At 55.1% G+C, this 15025-nt stretch overlaps 1 protein-coding gene across 3 annotated transcripts in view; it reads left to right on the forward strand.

Annotated features, from left to right (window-relative positions):
* The first annotated feature begins 1123 nt into the window (after positions 1 to 1123).
* LHPP (phospholysine phosphohistidine inorganic pyrophosphate phosphatase) overlaps positions 1124 to 15025 on the forward strand; it is a 122915-nt gene continuing 109013 nt past the window's right edge. Inside the window, exon 1 of one of the 3 annotated variants that reach the window (XM_020900712.2) lies at positions 1124 to 1332. In XM_020900712.2, the coding sequence (XP_020756371.2) occupies positions 1208 to 1332 (125 nt within the window). In that variant the 5' untranslated portion in view covers positions 1124 to 1207. The remainder of the gene's footprint in view (positions 1333 to 15025) is intronic. The other 2 variants (XM_020900714.2, XM_020900713.2) reach the window with 2 other exon arrangements.

Raw genomic sequence — 15025 nt, forward strand, 5'->3', positions numbered from 1 at the left:
TCAAGTTTCAGTTTAAACACTTAAGTCAGAGGCGTGCGTGGTCCAGGAAATTCTTCCCCTTTTCTGTCAACTTTTACTTACTACAAAAATGATGTAACATTAAATAGAATGTAAAAATTCATCCAAAAATCTAACTGGGCAAACATGTTGCAATATTCCCATTTCCTTTTCAGCCTTATTCCTATGCATCCTTATTTTTGCAGGCAGGGGTCTACAATCAGCTTTTTTTCTAATTAATTAATTTATTACTTTGGCTGTGTTAGATCTTTGTTGCAGCATGTGAGGTCTTCATTGTGTCACGAAAGGGCACACAGAGGGGGTGCACAAACTCTCATCGTGGTAAATGGGCTTAGTTGCTCCCCGGAATGTGGGAATGTTATCTCCCTAACCAGAGATCGAACCTGTGTCCCACGCCTTGCAAGGCAGATTCTTTACCACTGGGCCACCAGGGAAGTCCCTACATTCAGTTTCGCATTCTGCTTTTTCATATAATGCTATAACACAAGCATGTTCCATGTTGTAACCTAGTCTTCCTTTTGATGGCACATTATTTCTTTCAGCAGCCATTTTACTTCTTGAGCAATTCTGGTCCCTGTCTTCCAGCTTGTTTTGGCATCACAGTTCATACTGCAGACATGCTTTTAGGTTCACTTCCTTACCACTGTTTCTCAGGGGCACAGGATTGTCCAGTCAATGCGCCCAAGTATCGCCATTGCTTTTAGAACTACGGTCTGGCCAGAGGGTGGGAATACCGTCCAGAGTCTTTTCCTGTTCTCATTCACCTTTTATATAGGTGCCTCCTTGTCCCAACTTGCATTGCTCTAATTCTCAGGGGGGTTGGCTATTTCCCGGGGCGGGGGGGTTGCTTTTCGGCTCTTGCTGACCTTTGTCCGCGGATCTCCAGTTAAAAGGCTCTTGTTTCAGGAGTGGGGAGTAAGCGCACTTGTCTTCCTGGCTTTCCCCCGGTCCTCGCCCACCCCAGCCCCATGCCAGCCCCACCCCTCCCACACCCCTCCAGCCGTAGCCCCACCCCTCCAGCCGTAGCCCCACCCCTCCAGCCGTAGCCCCACCCCTCCAGCGTAGCCCCGCCCCCACCCTGCAGGGACTGGGACTACACTTCCCAGGAGCCCTTGCGCGGCCAGCGCGGCCGCAGCGTCCGCAGCCGGTTGGGACGCGAGGGCCCGACCTGCAGCGGGGGAGGGCCGAGATGGCCGCGTGGAGCGAGCGGCTGGCCGGCGTGCGCGGGGTGCTGCTGGACATCTCTGGGGTGTTATACGACGGTGGTGAGGGCGGTGGTGCGGCGATCGCCGGTTCCGTGGAGGCGGTGGCGAGGTGAGTGGGTCCCGCTGGGCGCCGGGCGCTGTGCTCAGCCGGGTCCCGAGGGCAGCGGGCCGGGGGCGGGCGGGGGACGGGGCGGAGCTCCTGCTGCTGCTCTGGCCCCGCCCCGCTGGGCAGGCAGAGGGCCGGCCCCAGGACCCCACTGCGTGCACCTGGAGAACCCTGAGGCATTTCGGGCCCTGGGCGATCGTGGGGCTCTGCTGGTTAGAGTTGCTCCACTGTCCAGCAGGGCAGCCCCTGCTGCTTGCTGCTGAGTCCTTGGAATGGGGCTAGTCTGAGTTAAGATATGCTAAGTGTGTAGTCTACACGGATTTCAAAGACTTAGTGTTCTGTTCAGTCGCTCAGTCGTGTCCGACTCTTTGCGACCCCATGAACTGCAGCATGCCAGGCCTCCCTGTCCATCACCAACTCCAGAGTTTACCCAAACTCATGTCCATTGAGTCGGTGATGCCATCCAACCATCTCATCCTCTGTCGTCCCCTTCTCCTCCCGCCTTCAGTCTTACCCAGCATCAGGGTCTTTTCAAATGAGTCAGTTCTTCGCATCAGGCGGCCAAAGTATTCGAGTTTCAGCTTCAACATCTGTCCTTCCAATGAACACCCAGGACTGATCTCCTTTAGAATGGACTGGTTGGATCTCCTTGCAGTCCAAGGGACTCTGAAGAGTCTTCTCCAACACCACAGTTCAAAAGCATCAATTCTTCGGTGCTCAGCTTTCTTTATAGTCCAACTCTCACATCCATACATGACTACTGGAAAAACCATAGCTTTGGCTAGATGGACCTTTGTTGGCAAAGTAATGTCTCTGCTTTTTAATATTCTGTCTAGGTTGGTCATAACTTTCCTTCCAAGGAGGAAGTGTCTTTTAATTTCATGGCTGCAACACCATCTGCAGTGATTTTGGAACCCCCCCCAAAATAAAGTCTGTCACTGTTTCCATTGTTTCCCCATCTATTTGCTATAAAGTGATGGGACCAGATGCCATGATCTTACTTTTCTGAATGTTTCGTTTTAAGCCAACTTTTTCACTCTCCTCTTTCACTTTCATCAAGAGGCTCTTTAGTTCTTCTTCACTTTCTGCCATAGGGGTGGTGTCATCTGCGTATCTGAGGTTATTGATATCTCTTCAGGCAATCTTGATTCCGGCTTGTGCTTCATCCAGCCCAGCACTTCTCATGATATACTTTGCATATAAGTGAGAAAGAGACTTAGTGAGAAAAATGTAAAAAGTTCATTATATCATTTTGTATTGGTTACATGTTTGAAATTATAGTAATTTGAATATGTTAGGCTAAATAAAATATATTTAATAATTCCACCTGCTTCTTTTGATCTTTGTTATTATGGTTACCAGAAAACTTTAAATTACATTTGTGGCCGGTATTATGATTCGGTTGGACTGCACTGACCGTCTGCTTAGATGGCAGGAGGGCATCTTGCCTGTTAATCTTGTGCACCGAGGACACTGCCAGGACTGCTGATGGCACCTCTGGACCCCGGGCTTTGTAATCGCCGTTGGCGTCTCAGAACCAGAAAGTGAGAGGGGTCATCAGGGTGAAAGGAGGGAGGAAGTGCCTTCCAGCTGGGGGGAACAGTGGCTTCAGAACCTGAAGAAGAGAGCGTGGCAGGTTCCCATTCACAGAACTGACGGGCGAGGACTGGTGGGTGGCAGAGCCTGGTTGCAGCAGGCCTGGAGAGTCGGGCAGAGCTGTTTGGATTCCATCCTGAGTGCAGGGGAAAGTCACTGAAGATTTTAGGCAAGAGTATCATGGGATCTGATTTATGTTTTAAAGAAATTAAAATATAAAAAGTGAAAGTACCGGTTGCCTGGTGGCTCAGATGGTGAAGAATCTGCCTGCAGAGCAGGAGACCCGGCTTCAATCTCTGGGTCAGGACGATACCCTGGAGAAGGAAATGGCAACCCATTCTGATATTCTTGCCTGGCAGACTACAGGCAGATCCTAGCAGGGTACAGAACATGGGGTTGCAGAGTCGAACACGGCTGAGCAACTAACAGTTTAGTTTTATACAAGTACCAAGTGAAAACAGGAGAGATTCCCTTTGAACTCTTGGAGTGGGAGAAGAACTTTCTAGCTCTGCCTCAAAATCTAGACTCTTTATCTTACATTGCTTGTGAAGATGCATTTGGCATTATCTATTAGCATCTGCCTTATACATGAGAAATGAGATGGGTGGGAGGGCGCTTGTGGCAGTGCCTTGTGAGATAGCAAAAGACTCGAAACATCTCAGCTGTCCATCACAAGGGGAATGTGACAGCCTCAGTCTATCAGTGAAGTTCTGTGCTGTATAAAAAAGAATGAGCACCCCTGCCATGTAGGGGTCCCATGTAGACAGGACGTGCTCTGTGCTGTCTTTAGGGTAGAAAAGGTAGGAATGCAAGCATGTATTCCTGCTGGTAGGTTTGCATAAAGAAGCTGGAGGGAAAAACTTCACTATGTGAAGAGCTGGGGTGGTTGTAGGAAGGGGGTGGGAACAAGACTCTTCCCTGGCTAACTTGGTATAGAAACATTTTTACACATTTTTGAACCACGTGGATGTATTTTCTTGTTCAGGATACCAAAAAAAAAGAGTATTTTCTGAATTTTGTCTCAATAAAGCTGGAAAAAAAGCCACATTTCCTTACCCCCACCCCCACCAACTCTTTTAAGAAGAACTCTGTCTGCAAAGTGCAGAAGTAGGTGTTGGTGGGGCAGACGGCAGGGCTCCAGAGGAAACAGGGAAGCAGGCTGCTGCGAGATCCTTGTGAGGTCCAGGGAGACATGAAGGGGTGTGGGCTAGCGGGTGGAGATGAAGAGTAGGGGGGTGAACTCAAGAGACCTTCTGGGAGCAGGACCAATGGGACCTTGGACCACTGGATGTATGGGGTATTGTGGGGTCCAGGGAGAAGATGAAGTGGAGAACAACTCCGGTGTTGGACTGCAGCACCTGATGGGATGGAGAGGGGCCAGAGTGGGGTGCAGGCAGGTGCCATGATGGCTCTTGATGCAGTGCTTAGCTCTCAATAGACCCCAGGAGTGTGCCATTTAAATCTCACTTCCCACGTTCATATAGGAATTCCGGTTGTATGTGCTTTTAATTATTTTAAAATCAGGACCACTTAAAAGCATCTTTACATTAAAGAAAAATACTCATCTCTTCTCCTGAGGTGGGTATAGTTTCCCATTTTCAGTTATTTTCAATAGTGCTGCCACGAACATTCTAGAACATGTCTTTGGTGAATGCATGGATGCGTTTATGCTGGGTACAGACCCGGGGGTGGAATTGCTGACCCTGAGATAGGCCTATAATCGTCGCTAGAAGATGCTGTCGGGCCATTTCCCAAAGTGGTGTATGTGAGAGTCCCTGTGGCTCCAATCCTTACAAACACATGGGTTTTTGAGTCCTTGGCATCTTCGCAAGGTCGTTTTTGCTTCTAGAAACCTGAGATGTAAAGGAGGTCAAGGATATGGAGAGAGCCTCAGTCCCATCCATCCACCGTCTGCCAGGGAGCACAGAGTGGCTTCAGCAGCGGCCTTGGAGGAGGTCGGGCTGATTGTGAGCCCTTGCTTTCCAGCCAGTAGCGTGGGTCTGGGTGCACCCTTCCTGGGTCAGTGGCTCCAGGGATCCTTCAGGGAGCGCTTCCTCTGTGCTGGGCGTCCGTGTCCGTGTTGCTCTATCCCCTACTGCTGGGAGGCGGCTGTTATCTCCCTCGATCAGCTGAAGCCACTGTGGCTCAGGGCTCGCCAGGTCTCTGCTGGGATGGCCCAGGGACCACGGGAACCTAGGTCTGCTCCACTCCTACTCTCTGTGCTGGACCTGAGCGTAGGGTCCTCTGAGGGAGACATGGGTATTGGAAAAGGACGGGGTCTTCTCTCCAGCAGCCTCCCTGGGTGATGCTCCCCTCCCCCGAGGCACTGTCCCACAGTCTGCCTCCCACCCCCCGGGTATGACTCTAAGGGGGTTGATCCCTGCTCCGTTAACCACGGAGGGTTTGGACTAGTGTCTCCCCCAACAGACCTCCGGGAGGTTTTTGTCTTAAAGGAAAGGAAAGTGATGTCCCACAGTTGTGTCCAACTCTTTGCAACCCCATGGACTGTAGCCTACCAGGCTCCTCCGTCCATGGTATTTTCCAGGCAGGAGTACTGGAGTGGGTTGCCATTTCCTTCTTCAGGGGATCTTCCTGACCCAGGGATCGAACCCAGGTCTCCCACATTGCAGGCAGACGCTTTACCATCTGAGCCACCAGGGAAGCCTCCTTTTGTCTTGGCCTGCTTTAATTCAACTGATTTGTCTAACTGGAGTGTCTTTGGTAGCAGTGACACTGTATCAATCTAGCAGCCATATGATAACAGGCTATACAAATAGTCCTCAAATGCATCCCAGCTGCAAGAGGGAAGTGCCTTCCCCATAGAGCACAGGATTGTTTCGTGCAATTGACCATCCTGCTGCCCAGGGGCCTGGAGAAAGAGGCCTGGAGATCTGAACCACCCTGCGGCCCCCTGGCATAGGACCACACCACATCCCCACAACTCTTCCCCACCCACCAGGGCCTTCCCAAGGGACCTGTGCGGCCCCTTCTCTCCCTCCGCCCACCTCACCCCCGTGCTCCCAGTTACACAGACTTTGGTTGGGTTTTCCCCTGGCCAGCCCCTTAGCAGCCCAGCATCCACAGAACCTGGCTCCCCCACCCCACACTGCAGCACCCTCTGGCTCGAGATCCTTTTCTCTCTAAAGACTAGGCCCCTCCACTCAGGCCGAGACCTCCCATGGCCAGCTGGTCACACTCAGGCCCAAGGGAGCGGCCCCTGTCCTCCTATGGGGGCTGCCGAAGCCCCGTGTCCAGACCCTCCTGGCGGCGAGTGTGTGTGGATCCTCTCCCCAGTAAAACCTGCTGACTCCTGGAGTGTCCCTGGGGATGTCAGACTTGGGGACACTCTTTTCCTCTCGTAGTGCCTGAGCCAAGAACTGGCTCTCCAGGTGAGTGGGCCCTGCCCTGCTGACCTCGGTGGAGACCGCTGGGCTTGCATCACTTTTTGTAGTTGTTTTGCAGCCATACCCTGCCTTCTCTGGGCTCCTTGATATGCGAGGCTGGCTTTGAAGTCACAGGGAGCTCAGAGGAAGTTCCTGGGGTGAGAGCAGAGCCCCAGCAGTGATGGGGTCCCCGGGACCCTGGGGGGTGTTTGCCTCCCTGACGGTGGAGCCATGGGTCCCCAAACAGCACCTTCTGTCTGGAAACCCCGGAGCGGGGGAAGCAACTCGCCACTCCTCTTCCTAGCTGTCGGTGGTGACAGGTGTCCTCAGCTTTTGAAAAAATTCCCACCTTTTGGGGGACACAGAGCACATGGGGAGTATCGGCTCTGCTTTGTAAGATGATGTTGTTTAGTCGCTAAGTTGTGTCCGACTCTGCATCCCCATGGACTTTAGCCTGCCAGGCTTCTCTCTCTGTGAGATTCTCCAGGCAAGAATGCTAGAGTGGGTTGCCATGGGTTGGAACCTGAGTCTTCTGCATTGGCAGGCAGATTCTTTACCACTGAGCCACCAGGGAAGTCCTTTTAAGACAATATGGACCACAATAATAGCATCACCGGTGATGGACGGGAGGCCTGCGATGTCCCAGGTGGACGTTTGACCACACAAGCTACCTTCACAATCAGCCCATTCCAAAGCAGAGCCTGAGGCTCAGAGAGTTTCAGAAACTGGCACAAATGGAAAAAGTCGTTGAGCCAGGACTACCTCCTCCGCATCCCCGAAGCCCCATCCACCCGACTCCAAGCCCCAGTTTTCCCTGCAGTACTTCATGGCTTCTCATCAAAGATGCACTTGTTCATTTCTTCCTTCACATATTTGTCAAGTGCTCTTTTTGGTAGCTCAGCTGGTAAAGAATCTGCCTGCAATGTGGGAGACATGGGTTCGATCCCTGGGTGGGGAAGATCCGCTGGAGAAGGGAATGGCTATTCGCTCCAGTATTCTGGCCTGGAGAATTCCATGGACTATATACTCCATGGGATCGCAAAGAGTCAGACACGACTGAGCGACTTTCACTTCTCACTTTTCTTTATACTAGGCTTCCCTGGTGGTTCAGTTGGTAAAGAATCCGCCTGCAGATGCAGGAGACCTCGGTTCAATCCCTGGGTTGGGAAAATCCCCTGGAGAAGGGAAAGGCTACTCACTCCAGTATTCTTGCCTGCAGAATTCCATGGACAGAGGAGCAAATGGGGTCACAAAGAGTCAGATGCAACTGAGCGACCCACACTTTCCCTTTCACGTTCTTTCATGCTAGAAACACAGCTGGAGGCCCTGGGAAAGGGGCAGTGAGTGGGGCAGATGGAAGTCCCTGCTCCCAGTGCCCAGAAGGCAAGTGTGGGGAAGAGAGACTGAACCAACAGGGAGATGGGAGCCGAGGTCGGGGAGCCCAGCCACGTGGAACCAGTGACGTGTAAGCTGGGCTCTGGGTCTGTCCTCTGGGCCAGTGGCATCCCAGATGGGAGAGCAGGAGGTCCAGGCCTCCTGGAGCTGCAGGGTGGGCCAGGTGGGGCCCGCTCACCGCCCCGGGGCTTGTGGTGGGCGTGGTCCCGGGACATCTGTAACCGGCCTGGGGCCCCCAGCAGGCCCTTTATTGGAGTCCATTCTTGGGCAGCTGGGCTCCCCGAGGGGAGCCATTCAGAGGCAGGGCGTGGCACAGCAGGGGCTGCGCCGCACAAAGGGAGCCCCGAGGCATCTGCATGTGAAAGCTGGGGAGGGGGGCGTTTACTGCATCCTGTCTCGGGCACTAAAGCACAGCTGCGAGGTCCCCCCTCAACCCAGCCTTTTCGGCTGCGGCGGAAGGAAGCAGGGCCGCCTTGGCTGGGCAGCCTCATAAAGCAATTGCCACCCAGGACTCAGAGACCCGTGGCCAGTGCTCCCAAATGCGCACACCAGCCCTGCGACCCTGTAAAAGTCAGGCCCCGCCCCGCAGGCCTTAGGGCCCGAGGACCAGGGCCAGGGGGCTTGTCTGCAGCTCGGCTTCCTTGAGGGTCAGCACCACCCCACCCCACTCGCTCCATCAGACCCTCAGCCAAGTGGAGGTGGCTCCCTGTGTCTCCTTGCCCCATCCCCGAGGTGTAGCCCAGCATCTGCCGGAGGGGCTCTTGAGGCTCTCAGAGGGGACAGGCCACTTGTTCTGAGTTCATTTACGCCAGAAACAGCTCCGCTGAGTCAGCCTGGACCTTGGACAGGGGCGTTTGTCCGGAATGCCCCGTGGCCGTGCTGCTGATGTCACGGGCTGACTTCAGAGCTGGGGGCCCTGGGGGACTGAGCGCACAGTGCTCCCCTCCCAGGCCCAATGCTTGTTGCATAACGTCTACAGTTTAATCTTCCTGAGCCAGAGGGGCTTCCTTCTTGTGAACAGTCCCGCTCAGCGCCTGAATGGAGGGGGGCGGGGCTGGGACTTGCTCCGAGAGCGGGGATCAGCACCCCTGCCCGGGCAGGTGCCACACCCCCCAAGAAGGTTGGAGTTCGCTCTGGCGGGTGGGGACCTAGGTCCAAGTCCCAGCCCAGCGTGTGGCTGTAATGTGGCCTCCGGCAATTTCCTTAGGCTTTCTGTGCGTCCCGTTTCATTCCTGGGAGCTGTTGTAACTGCCCTTGGGGCTGTCCAGCCTGGGTGTCACGGGACATCTGGCAGGACAGCCAGCCCCAGTTCACTCCCAGCTCCCTTGGCTGGTTGACCTTTGCCCTCTTTCTTATCAGTTGCCCCAGCTCACCTGCTGTCTCCATCTGCAGTCCCAGGTGCCCTGAGCATCTGGCTTCCTGTCCAGCTGCCTGCCTCGAGGGCCTGAATGTCCCCGGTACCCAGCCCTAGGCCTGCCAGAGGTGAGGTTGTCTTTGTTATCGTCACTCATGGAGCTTTTGCAATGTGCTTCAGAACAGTCCTGTCAAGTGGCTTCTGCCGGTGGCCCATTTTACAGAGGCGGACACTGAGGTGGGAGAGGGTTAGGTGGCAAGCCTTGGCTTCACACAGGGACGGGCTGGTGGAGGTGCTGTGGATGTGTCTGCTTCCCGAGCTGAGGCCCCCTTACCCAAGAATACCCGGCTGCTGTTCCCTGCAGCGCCCAGCCTGTGCCCAGCCAGTGGCCACATCAGGGGAGAGCTGACTGGCGGCTGGCCGTGCGAGGCTAGGGAGTGGTCCACAGACCCCTTGGCTCCTGAAAACATGTCCTTTAAGCAGCTCGTGTCCCTCTGGGCCTCGGTCTCCCCCCTCAGTGAAAGGAACCACTAGACTGGACAGTCTCCAAGTCTTCTCTGCTTTGCGGATTCCCATGCATCTGATTCTAAGTTTCATTTATCAGTAACTAGTAAAGCGATGCCGTGAGCTCGGAGTGGCTCTCTGATCAGAGCTCAGAGGCTCAGGCAAGTCAGAGCGAGAACTCACTGGATGGCAAGGGGGGCCGGGGCTGGGGGGGGGGGGGCAGCCCCAGCCCCAGCCCCGGGCGGGGAAGGTGTGCCACTTGTTTCGTAAGGACCCTGGCTCTGGGCTTGCCCGACATCTGTTTGACTGTCCCCCTCCTTCTCCGCTGTCCCCCTGAGGTCAGTGGCTGGCTGGCCCACACTGAGGCTCAGCCAGGGCCACCTGCATGCGTCACCGCCTCTGTGTTCTCTCTTCTCTCCGTCCAGACTTTGGACTCCCGCTTCTTGCCTGGACTCTTAACGACACTGTGCTCAGCAGAGGGCCAGCTGGAGAGTGGGTAGGGACCTCCAGGGACCCTGCAGCTGGTCGTCACAGGCTGGCCGAAAGGCCTGCTCTGGTGGACAGAAGGGGGAGTTGCAGCTGGCCCAGCTAGTGCTCCTGGCAAAGGCCTTCCCGGCGCCCCTGTGTTCACGGCGCCCTGGCGATGTCAGCACGCGGTAGGGCTCCTCTTGGGCCCGCTGTGCCCCTCCCCCCCGAAGACCTGGAAGGCTGGGTGTGACCCCATTTCATGGCTGGGATTTCAGACCCCTGAGTCTGGCCCAGGGATGCCTGGGCCAGGGGCATGTGCGTAGTGCAGGTCCGGGACCCCAGCTGGGAAGCCAGACCCCCTTCTCAAGAGGCAGAAGCCCTTCTGTCAGTGCTGCAGCTGGAGGGCAGCTGCCTGGCCCCGAGCTGATGCCCGTTCATCTGGGCACATGGGGAGCTGGGTCGGGCTCCTCCAGAATCAACGGCGGCTGCCCCTTGGTGTGCTAGGATGACGGTGTTTTTCTTTTTTTCCCCCTTCTTCCTTCCTTCTTCCCTCCCTCATTCTTTCTCTTTCTTACTCCCTCTCCCCACCACCTCCCTCCTTTCCTTTCTTTTTTTTTAAATGACTGGATTTCTCTGCTGCAGGACTGCCCCTGCTCTGCGCTTGGGCTCCCATGATAAAACATGATAAAATATGAAAATATAAAAACTCCCTATGATAAAATAGCGAGTCCTTAGAACAAATAGGCCCTTTGCATGTTTCAGTTTTCCGAATGTGTGCGGTCCGTCTCCGTGGCTTTCTAAAAGGGAAGCAGCCACAGATCTCAATGTCAGACAGTGGCTGGCACTGCCGCGGAGCCCCGCCACGTAACAAAGATCTGAATGCCGAGAGATGGGGCAATGGGGACTCCTATTCTCTGAGGGTCTTGATTGGGCACTGCCGCCCAGGTTTCAATTCATAATGAGTGTCCCCCAGGGTGTTGTGGTTGTCTTTTCCTTCTCTTGGAAAACCGAACCACAGAGATTCATTTATCTGCAGCTGTGGCCATTTTTGATAGAAACAGGGGCTTCTCTCCACCAAATAGTGTCTTGAGTTGTGGCCCCTGGGATGGGGGCACAGAGCAGGCAGTGTGGGTCAGGGAGGCGGGGATGTGGGGGACATGCTCTTCTCCTCCCCCACCTTCCTTCCCTTCTGGTCTGTTTCTCCTGTCTCAGGGCAGGGCTCCAGGTCACTGGATGTGGAGATGGTCCCTGGTAGAGACTTCAGCCCGGGGTGGGCCTGTGGACCTCACACAGCTCTTGTGAAGACCAGCCCAGTTCAGTTCAGTTCAGTCGCTCAGTCATGTCCAACTCTTTGTGACCCCATGAACCGCATGGCACACCAGGCCTCCCTGTCCATCACCAAGTCCCGAAGCTTATGCAAACTCATGTCCATTGAGTTGGTGATACCATCCAACCATCTCATCCTCTGTCGTCCCCTTCTCCTCCTGCCCTCAATCTTTCCCAGCATCAGGGTCTTTTCAAATGAGTCAGCTCTTTGCATCAGGTGGGCCAAAGTATTGGAGTTTCAGCTTCAGCATCACTCCTTCCAATGAACACCCAGGACTGATCTCCTTTAGGATGGACTGGTTGGATCTCCTTGCAGTCCAAGGGACTCTGAAGAGTCTTCTCCAACACCACAGTTCAAAAGCATCAATTCTTCGGTGCTCAGCTTTCTTTATAATCCAACTGTCACATCCATACATGAAACCTGGAAAAACCATAGCCTTGACTAGACAGATCTTTGTTGACAAAGTAATATCTCTCTTTTTAATATGTTGCCTAGGTTGGTCATAACTTTCCTTCCAAGGAGGAAGCGTCTTTTAATTTCATGGCTGCAACACCATCTGCAGTGATTTTGGAGCCCCAAAAAGAAAGTTACCACTGTTTTCCCATCTATTTCCCATGAAGTGATGGGACCGGATGCCATGATCTTAGTTTTCTGAATGTTTCATTTTAAGTCAACTTTTTCACTCTCCTCTTTCACTTTCATCAAAAGGCTCTTAAGTTCTTCTTCACTTTCTGCCATAAGGATGGTGTCATCTGCATATCTGAGGTTATTGATATTTCTCTTGGCAATCTTGATTCCAGCTTGTGCTTCCTCCAGCCCAGCGTTTCTCATGATGTACTCTGCATGTAAGTTAAATAAGCAGGGTGACAGTGTATAGCCTTGATGTACTCCTTTCCCGATTTGGAACCAGTCTGTTGTTCCATGAAGACCAGCCCAGGGGCATGTAAATCAGAGGACGTGGACCCTGCTTTCTCTGTGGTCGGGAGGAGTCACCATCCTCTACCCTCGTTTATCGCTTCAGGTTTGACCTGCCAGCCTGCTGCCTTCCCTACCCACCCAGGAGCCCACCCAGCTTGAGGCCTTCTCTCCTTCACCATCCTGTGAGGAGTCCTTCTCCTTGGGGTGGGAGTAAGGTTTGGAGTCACCATCAGCCTGGTCTTCCAGACCCCACCCACACCCCCCACCCCTCCACCATCAGTAGGACCCAGCCCTTGCTCCTGGGAGGCCCAGGTGGTAGGAGCAGCAGACGGGAGGGCCTGCCCGCCATGGGGGGCCTCTCTGCTTGGTGATGGGGTGGCTAGAGTGTGGTGGGGGAGGGCCCGCCTGCTCTGGGCAGTGGGGGCAGGGAGCGGGGCCGGGAACGAGATTGGGGAGCCTGTCTGCTGGCCACTTACTGGCCGATGTTCTCCGCACACCCTGAGCGAGCTCTGACCATGGGCCAGGCCCAAGCTGGCACCTCGAATATCTCCCTGGAGGTTCAGCACGTGAGGCTGTTATCATCCCATCTTCTGGATGAGGAAACTGGGCCCCAGGGAGAAGAAGTAGCTTGTGGAGGTGCCACAGCCCATAGTCATCAGACCCTGGAGCCCCTCTGGGTCGCTCCTTGACCTCCTGGCCTCCCGCTCAGCATTAGAGCGTCTCATGCGTTTGTCCCTTGGCTGCAGGAAGGCATGACTTGCCCTGCATCCCTGTGCAAAGGCCCGTCCTCCCATCTACCCATCTGGACTCATCAGGCTCCACTGTGCTTTCCCTAACCCTAACCCTAACCCTAACCCCAACCCCAGCCCCAACCGTAAACCTAACAGACGCTGAAGCAGTGCTGCCCATGGGCAGGATTGGCAGTGAGCCCTCCCGAGGTTCTCTGGGTGCTAAAATGAGTTGGTTCCATGAGAATTTGGGTCCCTTAAGTGGGTCTCACAGAAAAGCTCTGCTGTGCTTCTGGAGCTGTGAAAGGCGAGAGGAAAGAGGACAGACTCCGCCTGGGCGGGGAGAGAAGTCTGGGGGCCTTCCTGGAGGAAGGGACATACGAACCAGGCTTTGAAGGACGCGTAGGATTTGCTATAGGGGGTGGGTGACAGCAAAGACTCAGGGTGATGCGAGGGCCTTCGGGGTCAGATGAAGGTGAGAGGTGGCGGGGGCTGGGTGGGGACTGAGCTTGGAGGGGCCTTACCCAGGGCAGCCTCCTTGCCGCTGTCCAGCTCCTCTCTGGTGAGCCCGGAGGGCACTGGGCGGTGGAGCTGTGCCAAGGTCAGCCAGGATGTCCAGTAATCGTCCCAGCGCTGTACCTGCTCCCGAGCGATAATGAGAGGGTTTCCATTATTTTCGGGTGAGCGCCCCTGGCAGATGCCGACAGCTAGCAGATGTGTGAGGTCCAAGGTGATTTGCAAGGGACCCGCTCATGTGATGCTCGGTAATGGCATCAGGCGACGCTGTCACTCAGAGCTTGTCCGGCCTCTCGGAGGAGGTAAAGGTCAGTTCAAAGAGCCGGTGCGCCCATGGGAAGTAGGGGCAAGTCCCCACCTGCTCGGGGCGGGGGGGGTCCGGGGAGGCGCAGCAGACTGAGGACGTGGCTGTGGTCTCAGAGGGGACGTCCGGCCGGAGCCCCACTCTGGCTGCCGGGGCCCTGCGGTAGGCCCTCTGTCCTCAGGGTCCTGGGGTGTTGGGGGTCGGGGATGGCCTGGCCTGTCCTGGAGCCAGGCCCAGCCCGGTGCCAGCGTCCCTGGGGCTCGCGGCCCTGAAGCTACACCTGGCTCCCGCTCTCCTGACTTTGGGTTCGTGTGTTCCAGGCCGTCCAAGGCTGAATCTGATATTAGCAGCAACCCCTCCAAGAGTCGCCAAGGCTTTGGTTCCCCCACGGCCTTAGTCTGCCGGAACCGGAGTACCACAAGCGTGGGGGGCTCAGCGACAGAGGTTTATCTGCCCCCAGTCCTGAAGTCTGGGCGTCTGAGATCAAGGCGCCTCTAGGCTGGGTTTCTGGTGGGGGGGGAGCCCTCTTCCCAGCTTGCTAGGCGGCCCCCTTCAGCTGTGCCCTGACGTGGCCTTCTCTCTGTGGTCGCAGAGGCATCCCTGGCATCTGTGGCTGTGATCCTGTCGCATCACAGCCCCACCCTTCCATCCTCTCCTAACCTTCATTTACCTCCTGAGGGGGTCAGCCTACGAGATGGAGGGCGGGGTGACCTTCTCAGGTGTCTGCCTCCCGGAGCTCCTGTTTTCTCATCCCTGGGACTGGGCTCCTGGTTCTTGCCTCCATAGCTCACAGACTCAATATGGCAGGTGCTTAGAGCCTTCTGCACTCCAGGCTCCTGGCCCTGGGGGTGCATTCGGGGGATACAGGGTGTCCATAGGGGGCTCTGCCCTCAAGGGGTGAGGATGACATCAGGTCCCTGATACTTACCCCCAAGGCAAGGCTGAACGTAACATATTCATCCTTTACTATTTTTAATAATAATGAATAATACTTTAGGGCTTCCTTGATGGTTCAGTGGTAAAAAAAAAAGAAATGCACCTACAATGCAGAAGACACAGGAGACGATGGTTCTATCCCTGGGTCAGGAAGATCCCCTGGAGGAGAAAATGGCAACCCACACTGGTATTCTTGCCTGGAGAATCCCATGGACCGAGGAGCCTGGCAGGCTACAGTCCGAAGGGTTGCGAAGAGTCAGACACGAC

The sequence above is a fragment of the Odocoileus virginianus genome, chromosome 7, assembly GCF_023699985.2.
Source record: "Odocoileus virginianus isolate 20LAN1187 ecotype Illinois chromosome 7, Ovbor_1.2, whole genome shotgun sequence".
NCBI classification, from domain to species: domain Eukaryota; kingdom Metazoa; phylum Chordata; class Mammalia; order Artiodactyla; family Cervidae; genus Odocoileus; species Odocoileus virginianus.